At 39.8% G+C, this 17,731-nt stretch overlaps 1 protein-coding gene across 8 annotated transcripts in view; it reads left to right on the top strand.

Moving 5' to 3' along the window:
• The window catches only part of PCSK2 (proprotein convertase subtilisin/kexin type 2), a 172,404-nt gene that overhangs the window by 129,829 nt on the left and 24,844 nt on the right, over positions 1–17,731 (top strand). For all 8 annotated transcript variants that reach the window (XM_086879279.1, XM_086879275.1, XM_086879277.1 and 5 more), the window contains 2 exons: positions 11,209–11,285; positions 17,443–17,531. In XM_086879279.1, coding sequence (XP_086735405.1) covers positions 11,209–11,285; positions 17,443–17,531 — 166 coding nt within the window. The remainder of the gene's footprint in view (positions 1–11,208; positions 11,286–17,442; positions 17,532–17,731) is intronic.

The following is a 17,731-nucleotide window of genomic DNA, read 5'->3' as shown; positions in this document are numbered from 1 at the left end:
ATGTCCATCATTGCTAGCATCTGTTTTTAATTTTTATGTTAAAAAAAGCATTTATTATCAAAAAATAAAGAACAGAATAAAGTTGTTTCAGCACATCACTAATTAGATTTGGGCTTGGTTGGCATCTTTTGGGTTTTTTGGTGTTGCTTTGTAATTCGGTTCTTGCTAATAGGTTTTTTAAAATAAACACTAACATAAAACCTAAAAATTACCAACCAGACCCTGGGATAAATTCACAATACATCCTTCTGCTAGCACTGAAAATTCAGTTAGAACACTGATGGATGAAGGCTGTTGAAATTTCTGCCACAATCTGCTTCAAGAAATTGCTGAGACAGAATGAAGCCTCTCCTTTGCCAGAATGGAAAGATGGATCAAGTGTTTAAATGTGAGGCTGACTGATGCCTTAGCAGTCAAAACTGGTGGCCTTCTGTTGGGCTGCTTATGCTGCTCAGGGGCTGATTTTAGCATTTAGAGAGTATGGTTACTCAGGACATGCATGACAGTAAAGTTTCATTGGCAAAGATTAGAAGTTATTGGGGAAAGAATGAAATTCTCTCTTTCAGACGTGGCTATTTTTTCTGTTATTCTGTGCAGCATCAGCCTCTGGGCTCATTTCTGTGTTCTGTGCAATCTGGTTTGGCTTTTTTTTTTCTCAGAATATAATTAAAGGCTAAAAAAGAGATGATGCCTTCTCTGATCATATCAGCCAGGCATGTAAGGTTCTCAGTGTACCTGGAGGGGTGTCCTGAATTAGTCACGAACAGAAAATGCTTCAAATCTTGGCAAACATAATGGGCTCCTACAAACAGTCCTTCCCTGCTCCCAACACTAACTGCTTTTACAGGTTCATGTCGTTGGTGCTTGTGTATTAAAGTCTAAATAAGATGACTATACAGATCCTGTGCTCTGTATCTTATTGCTGCTTTACATGAGCACTGCTAATGGGGGAGAGAAGCCTTTCTAAAGGAGGTGTCAGGGTCTTCCTATTTAATGAGAGGTAAAAATTTTCTCTAATTGTAAAGTCTTTCAGTGCAATTAAAAAGATGGAACAGCAAAAAGACTTTAAAGGCTGTTTTTCCTCTGGATTATTTCATATGGCCAGAGTGCACAAAAAGAGGCTTTTCCTGCAAAGGAGGCTGTGACTTGTGAGGGAGGAATAGCCTTAAGAAGAAATGATTTGTGTCACAGAGCTATGTTTACAGCTGAAAACTGGATTTCTCCCACTGGAAGCTGTTATGTGAATGGCTTTGCTAATGCCCATTTTGAGAGATCTGGACCCTGCATGCTTGGCAAGACCTGGGGCTTGGTGCTTAGTACCATCCATGCAGCTGGAGTTGGCACCACTCCACTGATGTTGGTGTCTCCAGGGGGATGCACTGATTTATACTGGCTATAAAATAGCCTAAAAACACTCTTCCTTTGGAATCAAAAGGTACTCACATGTTGTGGTTGCATTTGCCCGAGATTATTTTCAGATCAATGTAAACTGCAAAATGTTTCCAGCTTTATTCTATATTAAAACCACCTGAAAGGGATAATTTTCAAGTTAAATGCATGCCTGGTGTGCAGTGAATGTGAGATGGTGCCAAAGATACTTGCTTTGCAAGCTAACAACCACTCATTGTCTGCAGGATTTATTTTTCTCTATAATCAATGCACTTAATCAGTTGCACACTGAGAAAGTGCAAGGTGGCTAATCGCTTTAATCATAAAGCACTAGTATTAATTTTCACTTAAAACATCATCTGTGGAAAGTAAATTAAGATTGTTGAAATGAGAAATGCACAAGGATGAAAGAGCAGATGACATTTCTGCATCAGTTCTGGCTGGTGCTTTTGGAATTGGCTTGTGCTTCTCTCTAGGGTTTCTCCAAGTAAACCTTTTTATAAAATTAAAGTGTCCATGGGAAAAATGAAAGTGAAATATTTTAATTTTGGATAAGTTCAACCTAATTTTAAATATTTGACATCCAGAATGTGCTAAATTAAAACAGCAGCAACAAAATCCCACTCTGCTGCATGGTGCACTTGGGAGAAGAGGGTCAGACACATGGTCCCCTGGAGGCAGTGAACACCACATAATTTTAAAGCCAAATCCCAACAAATTGAAGAAAAGAGCTTTCCTTTCCCCAAAATGAAAGTAATATACTTTGTGTTGAAAATGGCCCAAACTATTTTTTTCTAAATTTTTCCCTTTGAAAGCCTTTGTTTTCTGTTAGAGTTATTTAGCTGCTGATATTGTTTAAGATCCTAACCAGAGTGGAAATCCCTGAATATCCACCAACATTTAGATGCAATTTAATTAAAATTCGTGCTGTAGTTACCACCAGGGAAGTGTGAATTAGATGGTGCATGTGGAGAACGCTATTCCCTCACAAAGCTTCATCAAAATTTGATGGCATTTAGGGAGAGTTTTTTAGGCCCAGTGGTGATTTTGGCCAAGAAAGTCACAAACCCACTTTTAACTACCGGATATGCCAGTTTTAAGATGAGAGCTTTGGCCAAGCCCTCTGGATTAGCTAGTCTTGCAAAGTGGAAGAGTGAAGGAGACCTGGAATTCACTATACCCATAAATTAATGTGGTTAATTTGAAATTAATTCGGTCTTTTCCATCCTGGCACTTCATCTTGGCATGGTTGTTTGCTTTGCATTGTTTGATTTTAGTTGTATGCATTTATGCTCTCCTTATTAATATTTTACTTCTTGGCAGCTATGTAGGTAGTTAAGATATTTTTAGACACCTGCCTTATTTCAGATTGCTTTGATTTAAATATAATGTTCATCATTCTCTTTCATTCCCAGCAGAAGCAATGCACATAACAAACATCTCTAACTGGGGAAGAGAATAGCAGTACATAATACATAATAAAATGCAGGCCACATTGAAGTCAGTGGTAGTTTTTGTGTTAAAATCAGCAATTTGGCAGATCATATAAATAGCAGGTTTTTAATATTTGTTCTACTGTGCATTGCCTTTTTTTTTTGAGGCACAGACTTCAGCAGGGCAAATAATGATACTCAGGGCTGTGGAAACATGACTGCCTGGGATAACATGTTTTCCCATGGAACAGGAGCTTGTATTTGGTGAAACTTTGACTACTTCCAGTACTGTATAGGTGTTGTTTGGTGAAACTTAAATGTATATGTTAGTAGATACCTCAGTCACACATTCCCTGTGCTGTCCTTACTTGTAAGCATTGATGTAGATTGGGAATTGTTGGAAATGTTTTTCAGGCAAATAGTGTTCTGACTTTTGTTAAGTGAGGTGATTCTCTTTAAATATGTACAGAGGTGAGTATGAAGACTGTGCTGTGTTCAAGGACTTCATAATTTCAATGCTAGCACATGTTTTTTAAAATTCCTTCTTGTGAGAAACTAAATCACTTTAATTCAGTGGCACTTAACTCATTTGCAGGATTAGTCAACCGTGATACCATGTCTGACAGATGTAGCTGTGAATCTTTCTGTCAGTCATCTAATGATGTCTAGGACACTTCTTAAATTTAAACATACAGTAAATTACTGTGAAAACATTAGCTATGATCAAATATACAAGTCTTTAACAGAAGAACCTGGAATGATCATGTACTGTTTTAAATTTAGAATGTGTGGATTTACATGAGCACATTCTGAAGATTCCACCTTTTCTCTCTGTAATTTTGGATTTAGCTGATTCCACATGGAATAAGCAATGGAAGCTTTAATTAATGCCAAAGCATCTAAATTGGTGCATTAAAATCCTGAGAGGCCAGCATGTTTTGACAGGTATTAGTCACATTATAACTCTCCCCTGGGATGCTAATGAGATCAGCTTACAACTGGAATAATACACAGTAGGTCTTCAAGACCTTTTAACTCTAAGGATTGTAAATCAAACTGTATTTTCTTTTTGTGACAGAAGAAGTGTAGCTAATAGTTTGCATTATGTTTTTTGAGTTTCTTCTCTGAAATTTTCACCTCCTTTTGCTTCATCTACAATGTCACTTTTATGTGTTCATTTGTTTTCCATATTCATGCAGTTTAGGTGAAGCACCAGCTGTGTGGTTGTTAACAGTTCTCTTGTCAGCTGAGAAGCCTTTCATGGGAAGGAAAATACCCAGCCAGGTTCCTGTCTTCTCTGCTTTCACTTTCAGTTCCTCTGCATCACCAGGCTAGCTTTCCCTGTCCTCCCCTCTCCATAACCCACATGGAGCAGGTCTCTGTCGTAGGTCACCCCCCAAAGCACCTAAGCTGCTTTGATTTCCCTCTTTGCAAAGCTACAATTTGGCTGTTCTGTAACAACAGGCTGGTGTAGCCTCTAGAAATGGTCATCTTTATCAACCTGCCATGTCTTTTTTCTGAGTGTCTTTGCACCCACAAGTCCAGTATTCCTGCCCTTTGCTGTGAGCATTGCTGATAATTGTCAGTGTTTATGGACTCTGCAGTGTGGGTGCCTGGTGACCACACGCTGCAGCAGGGAAGGGCTGGCTCTCCCAGCACGAGTGACCACTCCTTGCCAGACCATGTCGTGCCAAATGACTGGACTTGAAGGACTGCTGAGTTTGTATTGCAGCCTCTGAGCTATGGATTTTCTTACAATGATGGAAAAAAATTCTCCCTTATCCCCCATGTGCTGCTTAAGAGACCTTGATGCTGGGTGTGGTCTGGATCTTGCTGTGTTTGATGAGAAGAGCCCATGGCAGATTTTGCTAGATATTTGGCTCATTGGCAAGAGCAAAATGGTTTTGCTCCCTTTCTCTTCCTGTTTATCCCTCCAAGAAGCTCTAAGTGCTGGCTGCCATCAAAACATTGCAAACACAACCTTTGCTGCAGCTCAGTGCCCAGCAAGCACATATTTGATGTAGTGACAGACTTGTCAACTGTTTCTTACAGTGACATAACTAAGAATAATGGACTTGGACCTCATTTCTCTGCTGCCAGCTTTATACCTCTATTAGTTTCTCAACTTCAGTAGGTCAAACTAATGCATAGTCAAAGTATCTGAAGGGGAAAGCTGTCCATTGGAAAGGGAATGTGGGCCAGGTTTTTAATAAAATGGAACGCTAAAACGAGATGAAAAGTGTGTTCAGAGTTTTTTTGGTAGAAGTCATTGCACAATTTGTATTTCCTGGTATAATAAAATAGTCCAAGGGCACATATCTCTCTAAAAATTTATATGTCCTTTTTTCCCCCTTTTCATTTCCCCCTGAATTAAAGAAACTAAGGCGTTCACTCCATAATCTGAGGCTTTAAATTTGCTGCTTGAAAATCTTTAACAGCAACTACTTGCTTAATTTATTTTTATTTTACTAATTTTATTGCCTTAGCCTTATGACTCCCTATGAACATAGCTCCTTGCTGTGTTGTAGATACAGCTTAAAGGTTCTTGGGCTCACCCTCTGAAAATTAAGGGAAGTTTGGCTGAGCAGAAATTTTCAGTTCTGTAGGTTAACTTGCTTTTGCTTTCAGAGCTCTGGCTCTGAGCAATTAGCAACAGGTGATGCTTCAGGTTTTCTCCCCATCAACCTGAAAATTGTAGAACAGGCTAAAAATGCCAAGAGGTGGATCATAAAGCAGTGCCCTTGTTATAAACAGAAGCTCATTTTGCTGCTTCTTTCTAGTAAATTCTCATGCCTGCCTGAATTTCTTGCTCTTTTTTCCTATATCAAGTAAAGATGCAGGGGAAAGTAATGGAGGCGATTTCAATAAACTGGTCATATTTTTAAAAATTGATTGGAAAAAAGAATTCTCTACCTCTTAAAACTTCTGCACAACCTAACATTTTCTCTGAGTCTTTGTGATTCCCATTTTTCTGGTCCTGTTTGACTATACACCTCTGAGCTAAGCATTAGCAAACAGCCACAGGGTTAGATGGCATTTAGCTGGATGCATTTGGACTTTAATTTTGTTTGCTGGGAAAACACCTGACAATCATGGTAGCTAAGAATTAATTTCTGATTTCTTTCCAGTTCTTTGGAGCTGGGAAATATCTGTGCTTAGATCTACCTGGGTGGTATACAGCACTGCTGTACTCCCCTTGTGCTTTACCCCGTGTGAAACAAAAAGTGTGTTTACTGCATCCTTATTTTTTTTTTAAAAGATACTCACATGCTGGAGAGCACCAGCCAGCAGTGTAACTAATGTTGGTTTTCTCATTTTATCTGCAGGGGAAATAGGAAAGCCATTACTGCAGTAAAAGTAAAATAAGTGATTGTGTGACATTGTAGCGCTAAGTGATGTGTAGAGAGGATCATCAATTACTTGTCAAAGAAATCTGTTTAATACAGAAAAAGAATACAATGTGATATGACCTCAGCAAAGCTATTTTTCTTCATAACTGTACCTTTAAAAATAATGCTACCTTAATGAAGATAAATGCAAATGTTAGGGACTCCATGTTCATTTTCAGTTGCCTCTTTGTTGTTTACTTTTAAACCAAAGAACTGAAAAACTTTTAACTTTGCAAAATAAGTTGTTAGATACGAGGTGGGGAACAGCCAGCCTGTCTTCCTACAAACTCTGAAGCTGGATTATTAGAATTCTTACTTCTTGTAATCTCAGCTGTTTTAATTGTTGTAAATTAAGCAGTAGCAACTTGTTTGCAGTCAGTTTATCTTCTTTTGACTGTAATTCCACTAGTTTTGTCTTTGACCTAATCCCAGATGCTTGGAGATTGTTGAGGAAATTGAAGTTTTTTTCAGTAATAACTACAAAATTAAATCCCTACTGTGGTGAGCTGTTCACTTGCTCATTCTGTGGCCTGTACTGAATACCTGGAACTGAAATACCAGGGGAGGGCTTATAGGCACCTCAGGTACTGTTCTGTACCCAGGACACAGCTCCATCAGTTTCAAATGACATTCTGATTTATTATTGCTTAGCTGTTTAGAACAGAAGAACTGCAGAGAAGTGTGCTGCCATCTTATTTATTATTCAAGGTCTGGCTGGTGTTGTCTGGCTCAGTATTTTTACTTTAGTGAGGTATCTGTAAGAACTGGGTGAAAAGCTGCTGTTTCTGGAGAGACATGGCAGATTTCACCAGTTGTGAATTTGCTCTTTAAAGTTAATATTTCTGAACAAAACCCATTACTTTGTGGATATATTCTTGGTGTTTACATGATCTTCAAACCAGCTCTGAATTTGCTGGATAAAGATATAGGACATGTACATTAGTTCAGGTAGAGGCAGAGATATTAAAAAAGTTACAGTTTTTTCATTTCTATTTAAAAAACCCCACAAACCAAACCAAAATAAAAATGTGCTTCCCATGGCAGAGAGGAGAGGGCTTATTGTACAATGGCTGACTTAGCAGCAGTGCCTCTGTTTTTTGTAAATGACCTTCAAGCCTTGCAGCATCTCTTCTAGGTTAAACATGTTGCCTCCTTTTTCGCCTTCTGGTGAGCATGTAACATTTACTTAAGCCTGTGTGTACAAAACTGAATTTCATTTTGCCACCATGTGATGTTCAGTGTTATTTTAGTACAGTATCCCTGAGATGTTATATGTTGTAATTGGAGTTCATGGCTTTGCTTGCTCTTTGGATCAGTAAAGAAATCAAGCAAACAAAAGGTTTATCTTCCTCAGATCTAGTCCAGGTCTTTAATGTCATGAAGAGAATCAGCCTGTGACCAGTGGGATGTGTCTTTAATTGTCTCTTGGACTAGCAGGTCAGCATAGGCATGTTTCTTGACTTCCAGAGAAAAAGAGAAGTATATGTGAATTATGCTGCAGAAGCTTGTGAAGTCATACAAAAATTTATGGGCTTACTGCATTATTCAAGGTACATAATTTTATTACAGTGCTGAACAACACATGGGACAGCTGATTTATTGTTAGTGTCATATTTTGCATAATGAATTTTTTCCATGGATGATCTTACTGCATGTGTTTTAAATGGTACAAGAGAATTCTTTGGGAAATTCTAGTCTAAGCTTTTTTTTTAAGGAAAGCAGAATTTTATACAAAGGCAGAAGTAATCTCTTTGTGTCATAGTATACAAGCCATTACTTAATAAATGATTGAAAGGGTCTCATCCTGGGATGTGATACTCTGTATTTTATTTGGCTTAGAGGCTAGAAAGCAAAAATAAAGATACTCCTTAAAAAGCAATACCATTCCTCTCTGTAGTAAAATTGTTATTTTATAATAGGTGTTATTTTTAAATAATTGTGTATAGCTAGTAACTGATAAACATCAAATCACTCTGCAGCAATGAGCTGGTTTTGATTGAATTATGGGGCTTAGATTCACCTCACCGTAACGCCCTGTGCCAATGACTGGTCTAAGGCCAGACCAGTGTCTGAGGTTGGTGGCTCAAGGTCTCCCTGAGGTTAAAAACCTGGCAAATACCTTAGATATTGGAAGTCAAGTGTTAAGCACTTCAAGTCTAAGAGAAGGAACTGCCAGTAGACTTGCTTGACAAGAAAATTGAGCACTGAATCACCTGAGTGGGAAAGCAAAGAGTTCCCATTTCAGTGTGCTGTTGTGGGTCCTCATCTGCACTGGTTTTGATTGCAACTTCACAGGTTCCTATCCTGATTAATCCTCCATGTTAGCAATAAATTCCCTCTTGCTGTCTGCTGAGGACTCCAGCCTATGGAGGACAGTGGCAAACCACAGATTTTAATATTCACTTCACAAAAGACAAAATGAAATATTTAAGCTATCTACTGAAGCAATTTCCTTTGTGGTACAATTTTGAAAGTGATTTAATTTCTTACTTAAGCTTAAAAAAAAATAAAAATTAACAAAAGCTGGGCTTAGGTATTTGTGGATTTGATCTTTAAATTAGGAACTTTAAGCAGTCCATTTGTACTTGTCTCTGCTGTTTAATTACCCATTTCACTGCTTCACAATGTTGAAACTCACTGTCTTTTCTCAAAAACCCTAATGAGGATAAATTGCTTAGTTAGCAGTTGTTTTCTTTCCAAGACTTCTTAATTTTGCCCTTTGTGGATGGCTCCCAGTCCATTAGTTATCTTTTACCTTTGAGTGCTGTGATCCAAAATGAAGCTAATGAGAGCTACAGGATGTGGCTGCACAACTTGGTCTACAGCCTGCCTAAAGGCATCTTCCCACAGGCTGAGTTACCTGGAGCCTGCAGCAGGGCTGCAGTTTGCTGTAGGGTGTCTGAATCATTCATCAAAAGACACACAAAATCCCTTTGTCTGTCACTGCTGTGAACAGGGGGGCACAGCTAGAAGGGCTTTCCAGCCTTAATTTTTGCACAAGGGAATTCTAGAGTCAAGAGTGGTTGATAGCAAGTACAAGGTGCTTGCATATTTGATGATGTCCTGAAAAGTCAGCCTCACCAGGCCCCCTTTGAGCTTAGGGTGTTGTAAGCAGGGCTGCATTTCTTCCAGATGGGAAAATAGAACACAGTTGACACATGACTGAGTTTAAATTCTCATTTGTACAATATTTTTAGAGTGGAAGCAGAAGTTCTGAGTGAATATGAAGTTGGCAATATGTCTGTGTGGTATCTACATGACAGTGAATTTGTAACTCACTACATGTTCTGTGGAAAAGTACTTCTTGTTTTCTGCTGCTTTTAAGTCTGCCCCTCAGTAATTTCAATTTCTTGAATTATGAGAAGTAGTAAAAAATAACTCCTTGTCCACCTTCTCTGTAGTACTCATGAATTATAGACAACTGTCAAATTCCTCTTTTTTCCCTGGCTGAAAAGTAATGTTCTGTTTGCTCTTAGCTCATGTAAACCTTTGCCATTCAAAGTGCTGTGTAAGCAGTTGAGGTAATTAAAAGAAGCAAATTAATCATATTAACACCTGGGCACAAAGACTTAGAAGCACTGAGAATTTGTGGCCATAGCTGACGTGATTGGAAGGCATCTTCAGGCTGAAAATCAGGGCCTTAGTGTGGAGATGTGTTAGGATCTCAAAAAGGGATTCAGCTCTGAGCTCCAGGACAGCATCAAGCCGTTTGAGAGCCATTCAGAAAATCCCTGCTCTGTTCAAATGCTGCAAAATATTTATGTCTGTGCTGAACATAAGCAACCAGGCTTTGAAATGACCACCAAAAAAAACCCACTGTACAATAACGTGAAAGATACTTTGTTTTGCCCTCCGGGTATCAAGGACAGTGTTGTCCTCATCTCATTCTTAATAACAAGGTTTTGGGAGTTTAAGGGTTTGAATCCAAACCCCAAGGACTTGGGTGCTACCAGTGGACTGTCTATTCCTGTATCCCAGGAACTGAGAATCAGATGAAAGGGAATGTTTTTAGGAGCAAAGCTATTCATGCACAAGTCTCAAATTATCTTCAATAGCATGCTCAGCGAAATCTTAAAAGGAATACAAGTACACATTAATTAAGAATTAACATAATTCTGTTCCTTGAGCATGATGGTTATTAAAACATAAACTCAATGAACGTACACTTGAGAGGAAACTGCTAAATATTTTTAAAAGCCTAATTTTCAGTCACCCTTTATTTTTTTCATTAAGAGAGAAAAAAGAAGATGGCACTTGACTTTCTGAAACTTTCTATTTGCTTCAGATCAAAAAGTTGCTGAGTGCCCTTAACTGCTGATAGGACAAATCAGGAATGAATTACATTTATATGGAAAGCAGAGACATGGGATGACACTTTGAGAAGTGCCTGAAAGCCACATTTGTGAAGCTGTTCAGACAGCTAAAGGAATGAGAAAATATGCAAAGAGATTTTCAGGCATATGTGCTGGCCATTAATGCAGTTTTCACAGTTTGTTTTTTTTTTAATTTTGAGAAATTTACATTCTTAGGCATTGAAATGCTTTTCAAAATCTGGCTGTCGTAGTACCACAAATGAGGTTTTCAAAAACACTTCTTTTGTGGAAGGCCCTTGTGTCTTGTCACTTCTACCACTGTTTGGAAAACAGGGTTTAACCTTTTGTTTGCCACACCAAGTAGTTTGATACCTGAATACTCCTGTGTTGAGCAGTCCCTCAGTAGTGACCTGAGCTCTCACACCACCTCACAATTAACCCACAATTAACCACACTAATGTACAGGAGGCTTTGCATGCCAGAAAGCATTGATCCCCAGGCTTGCTGGTGTGGAAAATGGGAAATGGCACAGCACAACAGGGACTGGTTTCTGTCCAGGTGCATCTCAGAGAATGAAGAGGACAAAGTTTGCTATTGGTTCTCAGCTTCTTATTCAATTTGTGTTTCACTTTGCCCTGCATGTCTGTTCTTCAGCTGATTTTCTGTGTTCCTTGTGTTTTGCAGAATGCCAAAGCCAGTTATGACTTCAGCAGCAATGATCCCTTCCCCTATCCCCGCTATACAGATGACTGGTTTAACAGGTAAATGGATTTTGGCAGCCTGCCCTTCACTTTGGTTTGTGGAAGAAATTCTGCATCTTTGTGAAATATCTATTTTCTGCTGAGTTCAATCGTCACAGAACAGACACTGCAGTCTCACTACTGCTTGAAAATTAGAGGTTACTTACAACATCATTTTTTTAGGTTTATGGTTTATAAATGAATTTGCTGCTCCAGAAAAGTATATTTTTAGATTGTTTAGGTAAGTGATGGCTACATACCTTTTTGTCAGCTGTACTAGAACAGTCCAGTAATCCAAACCTGTATAAACTGGCTTCCCACCTGCTGCCTGAATTTAAAGGGAGTAAGCTGGAGAGAGGAAAGACTTTGGGGAAGAAAGTCTTTTTATCCTATGGAAGCCAAAGAAGTCAGAACAGCAGCATGGTGTAGAATGAGCAGCTTAAAAACAATTAGATCTTACATTAAGTTCTGAATCGCCTTGGTTTAAGGACAGTGTACATGGATAGCATTTTTCTAGCTGCTGGAGAAGTTAAAGTCCACATACTGTGGAATCTGTTCTGTTGTGTTTATACATTTGGAATCAACAGTGAAGCTGTGCTTGTTATTTCTCCTGAATACACAGTGATTGCACAAGACCTATTCCTTCTTCGGTGTGCTCTGAACTTAGCTCTGAACGCTACCAGTTTTCAGTAGGAGGAGCACTGGTTCTCAAGATATGGTATGAATAAGGATGGCCCAAAAGAAAAGGCTTGAGATTGTAGAAAGTGTGACTTTTTGTTTCCCTAAACTCATTGACTTTTTTGTTGTTGTTGTTTTTTTCCCATAGTATGGAAACGTGTTTTGACAGTTTTTTACAAAATATGTCCTGGGTTCTGTATCTGTCCCATGGCAGGCTCCAGCTTGCATTTGCAAAAATTATTTCAGGATATTTTCAATTAAATTTCCAAATGTCCCCTAGACAGAAGTTGCCAGTAATGCTGAAGATTTGAAAACTTCTTAAAGATTTCAGGGCTCAGATGGAGTGCTTCTCAAAAAATATTTGAGGCCTATTTGATATGTTCTTTATCTCTAACTCAGGATGGCTGGATGGCCTCCTGGTTTTGGATGAGGTTTTTTGGTGTTTTTTTTATTATTTCTAAAGAAATCAATTGTAGTTCTGTCAGAGTGACACAGCAAAGAAGCAGCTGTGCTTCCACCTCAGACACAGGCCTCCTGGAATGGATTAAACAGAGTTAGGAACTGTGATGTCCTTGTTTGTAGTCCTGCAATTTTTCAGCCAAAGCAAGATCTCAATGAGATTTCTGCTTCATTTTGGGAAAGGACATCTGACTTTTAAAGTAGTATGAATTTTAAAGTAGTATGAATTCAGTTAGTGAATGGAAAGTCAGAGAAAGACTAGGGCTCTAATTTGTGAAGGTCTGCTGACTTTCTTGCTTTGTTTATGCAAAGAAACTTTTTAGGAGACAGATATCACTTAGCTCTAGAGAGGTAGAAAATTAAATTTAGCTGTAGTGTGTAATGGTAGCTTTTGTTGTTTTCAGCGTGGAACTTCATAAAATTAAGTATGTTCTGCCAAGTCCCATTAACACTGATTCTGCTGCTGTCAAGTATTTTATAGTGGGACCCAGTTTGCTATCCTTCTGTGTTCTTCAAAGTAAACTCTCCCTGGAGGGAGAGTTATATCCCAAAGTCTCTTTGAACAGGTCTTAAACATTCCAGATGTGGCAGGCCTTATTGTCTCTGGTCCCAGGTGCCCCTGGCTAATTTCAAGCACTTCAGGGAAGAATTGAGGTGGGCAGCACTATTATCTGTGACCCAATCTGTAATAATTGAGAACAACATGATTCAGGTTGTCAGAGAACTGCAACACTTTCTTCTGTTTCTTGGGGGAATGGGGAGTTCAGGTCAGTAACAGGAGGAGGAAAACAATGGAGAAATTGCTTTGCAGATTTCCTTTACTGGTCTTCCTTTTCAGATAAAAATAAAATCAATACTTGGGAAGTGTAAGTGTTTGTCAATGAACCTTAATCATAATGGGATGCTCCATTCCTGGAAGTATTCAGGGCCAGTTTGGATGGGGCCTGATCTCATGGGTGGAATCTCTGCCCATGACAGGGAGATTTGAGCTAGATGATCTTTAGGGTCCCTTCCAACCCAAGCCACTCTATGATACTAATGAACCTTGAGATTTCTTTTGCAAGACAGAGAATTTTCATCTTGCAAGGTAAATCATGGGAGCAACACATTCAGAGGAACATCCCTTTCCTGCCTTCACAATATAGGAAGGGTTTAAGATGCAAGACTCTTAGTTTTCTGCAGGTTAAGATGCCAACAAGCACACCATATCCAGCTGTCCAGGAGTGGTTGGGACTATTTTTCTCCGTGTGTTTCTTTGCTATTCTGTTAATTGAGCTGACATGCTCCTATATAAGCTCTTGCCATGGCTTCTGACTCCTGAATCGGTGTTACTGGTAGGTAACAACTGCCTCTGACAGTCTGTCTGTCCCTACATGCAGCTACACAGGTGCTCCTGGATAGGGCATGATTTCATGGAAAATCTATTGAGAGAAACCTGAAATAAAGGCTCCATTTTGCACAGCCAGTGATGTATCTCCCATTGAATTTTATGCATGCAGAAGGATCAGACTCAAAATAGGATAGCGTAATATCCCTTTTTCCATAAAGAATACGTTTCTATGTGAGCAATTCAAATGATTTGTGGAACAAGAAGCAGAGGCCTGATCACCAAGGGGCTTTTGTGAGCTGCCAGCTGCATGGGCAATGTGTTCATTAGACTTTAAGAATAAATAGGAGAGGTTTTTGCATGGAGTATTTCATTAATCACAGCTGCTCTGCTTGTAAGCACAGATTCCCCTTCCATTTGGTTCTTTGTAAGACTGCTGGAATCACTTTGGCCTTTCCATCTAATAGCCACTGGCCCACAAAACCATGCAGGGTGGTGCCTCAGGCAGGAAATTGCTTTCAGGCAGTTCAGCTGCAGCTAAGGGCAGAGGCCCATAGATGGCTTGGCAGCCAAGGGATTTATTCTCATATTGACTGTGTTCAGATCTGCAGCCTGGGGGGCCAGCAGGAGAATGTGGAGCACTTGGTGCAATGTCGAACAGAGCTGTGTTTTAGCCTGAGGAGCAGTGGGAGCAGTGAAAGAACTTGAATCAAGCCCTGTTCCCAAAACAAGAGGCAGCCCCACAGAACTCAGTGATTTTTAAGAACCACACTGGGAACTGACTGATTTTGAATTCCCTCTGCTGAACCACATTCAGTACCTTGGCATGTACCACATTCTGCAGTGAAGAGGTAGCCATAGGAATCAGTGATTGCTTGGCCTCGTACTACCCTCTGATTTCATGTTCTGAGCATGCAGAAAGCACAACTTGGGCTCTCATACCAATGAGATTGCAAATTTCTGCCCTGATCTAAATAACCAGTAATTATCCCCACCCCCATGGCCTTTGTATTGTGTATATTCTCTCACTCAGCTAATGAGTTAGCAGGGCAAAATTTATTTGCTATATTGGAAGCCTATATTCTTCAGACATAAGAATCTTTTAATAACTGTGGATCCAAACCAAAGTAGGAGAATGGTTCCCCTTCTGTGAATACTCAAATGCTTAGAAACTGACAATGGCACGTGAATGAAAAGGGGATTGCATTTGCCCCACGAAAGTGACCATCTGAGCTCTGCATTGCTGCCCAATGCAGGCAGCTGAAGTTGTCAGGAAAGGCAAAGTGGTCAAGATGGTCCCAGCTATTGAGACTGGAGCTTTGCACACCCCTCCCCTGCAAACAGCTGAAGATAGATAGGATGGATGGGTCTTGCCCTTTGCTGTCTGCAGAAGCATTTCAAAGCAGATGAAAAGGAGCCTCAATAAAAGTCTGTGTCACCTCTGACACTTTCAAAAAGATGTCAATAGGGAGGCACGCACAGTACCATTGGATTTCTAAACAGAATTGTTTTCAAAGACAAACCAGAGTGAAATTTTCATAGCTAGTACAATTATTTTTTTTTCAATTCAGTATGCAAAACTGTTTTTCAACTAAACCCACTTCTCCCACCTTTTTCATGTGTGTTCGTGTAAAATGTTTTCACTTACATAAAGTTTATGTAAGACTTGCTCTACTTGCTAATATATGGTTTACCTTTGAAGTAGCTTGTTCACAGATGAAAATATTTTTATGTTCTATCCCCTTGCTTTAAATCTTGAAATAGGGAAGAGGTGAACACCATAGAGAAAGGCTGTGATTTGTTCCTGTGACATGAGTCACTTCATAGAAACCACAAAGGGTTTATCAATGATACATGAACAGCAAACAGGGCTGAGTTGGAAAAGTCTGCTATTTGCCATTAATAATTCAACCAAATGCATTTCCACTAAATCATAAGTGGGGTTTTTTTTCTCCTCTCTAGTCAGCAGCACAATACTGAAATGCTGAGCTGCTGTTTACAATCTCCATTGTGTGAGCTGCTGCTCTGGAGAGGCCAGGACAGGGAGAGGACCTTCTGGTAAAACTTTTTTGTTGGGAAGGTCCTAATAATACTTTTTCTCACTGTAATCTGGCAGCATCACTGATGTTTTGCACCCCAGCATTAGTCAAGCCAATTTTGAACAAAGCCATTTATTCTTCTCTGTGGCTTGTAGTTGGCCCACAGGTGACTAGATAATGAATGCCTAGCATAGATAGCTATGCCTAGCAATGAATATTGTGTTTCTGTCACACTTCCTTTGAGCAAGAACATGAGAGAAAACCTTGTTGCTTGATTGTTGATAGCAATTTCTGTAGCAGCTGAATAAGAAATCTGTATTGCTGTCTCCTCTGCCCCCTTTGTAAAAAGAAGCAGATGAGATCTTCAGTCGTCTTTCGTTATGGAACTGCCTCTAAAAATATATTCTCCCAAGTAGAGCAGGAAAAGGTATGTGTTGCTTCCTACCTTTTAATTAATGTTACACTTATCTTTGCCAGAAACCCTTAAAGGGAAAGATAGAGAAAAAGGTGATTAAAAGAGTTTTGCTGCCTCCCAGGTAGCTGATACTCAGTATAACCTTTTTTTTATAATACAGCATTTTGATTTGCATGAATCCTTAGCATGCTGGCAGCATCAACACCAGTTTCAGTGTGCAGAGTGGATTGATGTGAGCAGTAGGATGGATTTGTATATTGATTCAACATCTTAGCCTAAAAATACCCCTGACAGGAGAACAGGTTTCAGTAGTTTCCCTGCTGCTATGCTATTTTTTAAAAACTAGGTTATGTTGTCTGTATTTCTCTTCTCTTGAGTTTAATTTCTATGATGAATTATGAAAAAAGGAAAATGCAATCTCCCTTCCTGCAGGAGCCACTGCCAGTTAAAGAGTCTCTGTTTAGAGCTGTAAAGCACTTCTCAGATACCAGGTATTGTTGAAATACCACATGTCAGCCCAAACTTGGACCTCTGTGTCAGAGCAGAGGTTTTTCCCACATGAGCAGGAAGCAGTAGCTGTGTGAGCTGGAGCACCTTGTCAGTTCTTATGGGAATTAGGCACTGGATACGAGGGATGCACTTACCTTAATTCCTACAGCTTTGGGCCTGGCCAGCAATGCTGCAGCTCTGCTGTTGAAGGGTGCAGTGACCATTGTGTCTCCCTTCTGCTATTCCAGCTTGGTATTGCACCCACCTCTTCCTGTAGCATATACTTTGTGGGCAGGGATATGTTCTTTGTACATGTTCAAGCAGCAAAAAGGCAAGCCAGGCTTTGTTCCATGAGGTTCAAAGTAATGGGTGTCACACTGTCAAGCCACAAAAATAAAGGAATTAATATTGATCTTGTATTTACACTGTTCTGTCAGGGGCTGTTTCTACTAAGAGTTGGTAATGAGACAGAGCCTGTCTCACAAGCTAAAACAAGAAGGCCTGAATAACTTTACAATTAAATGCAGTGTAAGGATACATGTTAACCTCAGAGGCAGCATCACTCATCCTGCAGAGGGGAAATTGGATATTGCCTGCTTCAGGAGGGAATGAACTCATCCCAGTATTCAGCACACAACAATTTGCCATGGAATGGTTTTCCTCTGCAGCACTGGGAGCTGACTGAGGCAAAACAAGCTCACAGTGATCCAGCTTAGCTCAGCACGTGCCTCAGCTGGGGTTCATCTGGTCTCTCTGCCTTCCTTTTCACAGCCACGGGACAAGGTGTGCAGGAGAGGTGTCTGCTGCTGCCAACAACAACATCTGCGGCGTGGGAGTTGCGTATAACTCCAAAGTGGCAGGTATGGTGGCAATCCAAGGTGTAAATGGTCCACTGTGCTTCAGGCAGAACTCCTCCTGCAGAGACAGAGAGTGTTGCCCAGGACAGGGCTGCAGATTGGAGCTGGACCATGTATTTATTATTTTTTGCAGTTAGCTGGAGAGAGGTATTTCTCCATGGCTTTGCCAAGTCAAGGGCCTTGTGTAGGCTCTTTTATAACAG

Source organism: Cyanistes caeruleus, chromosome 2, assembly GCF_971803275.1.
Source record: "Cyanistes caeruleus chromosome 2, bCyaCae1.hap1.1, whole genome shotgun sequence".
Lineage (NCBI taxonomy): Eukaryota > Metazoa > Chordata > Aves > Passeriformes > Paridae > Cyanistes > Cyanistes caeruleus.
This window is presented reverse-complemented; position numbering and strand designations above follow the sequence as displayed.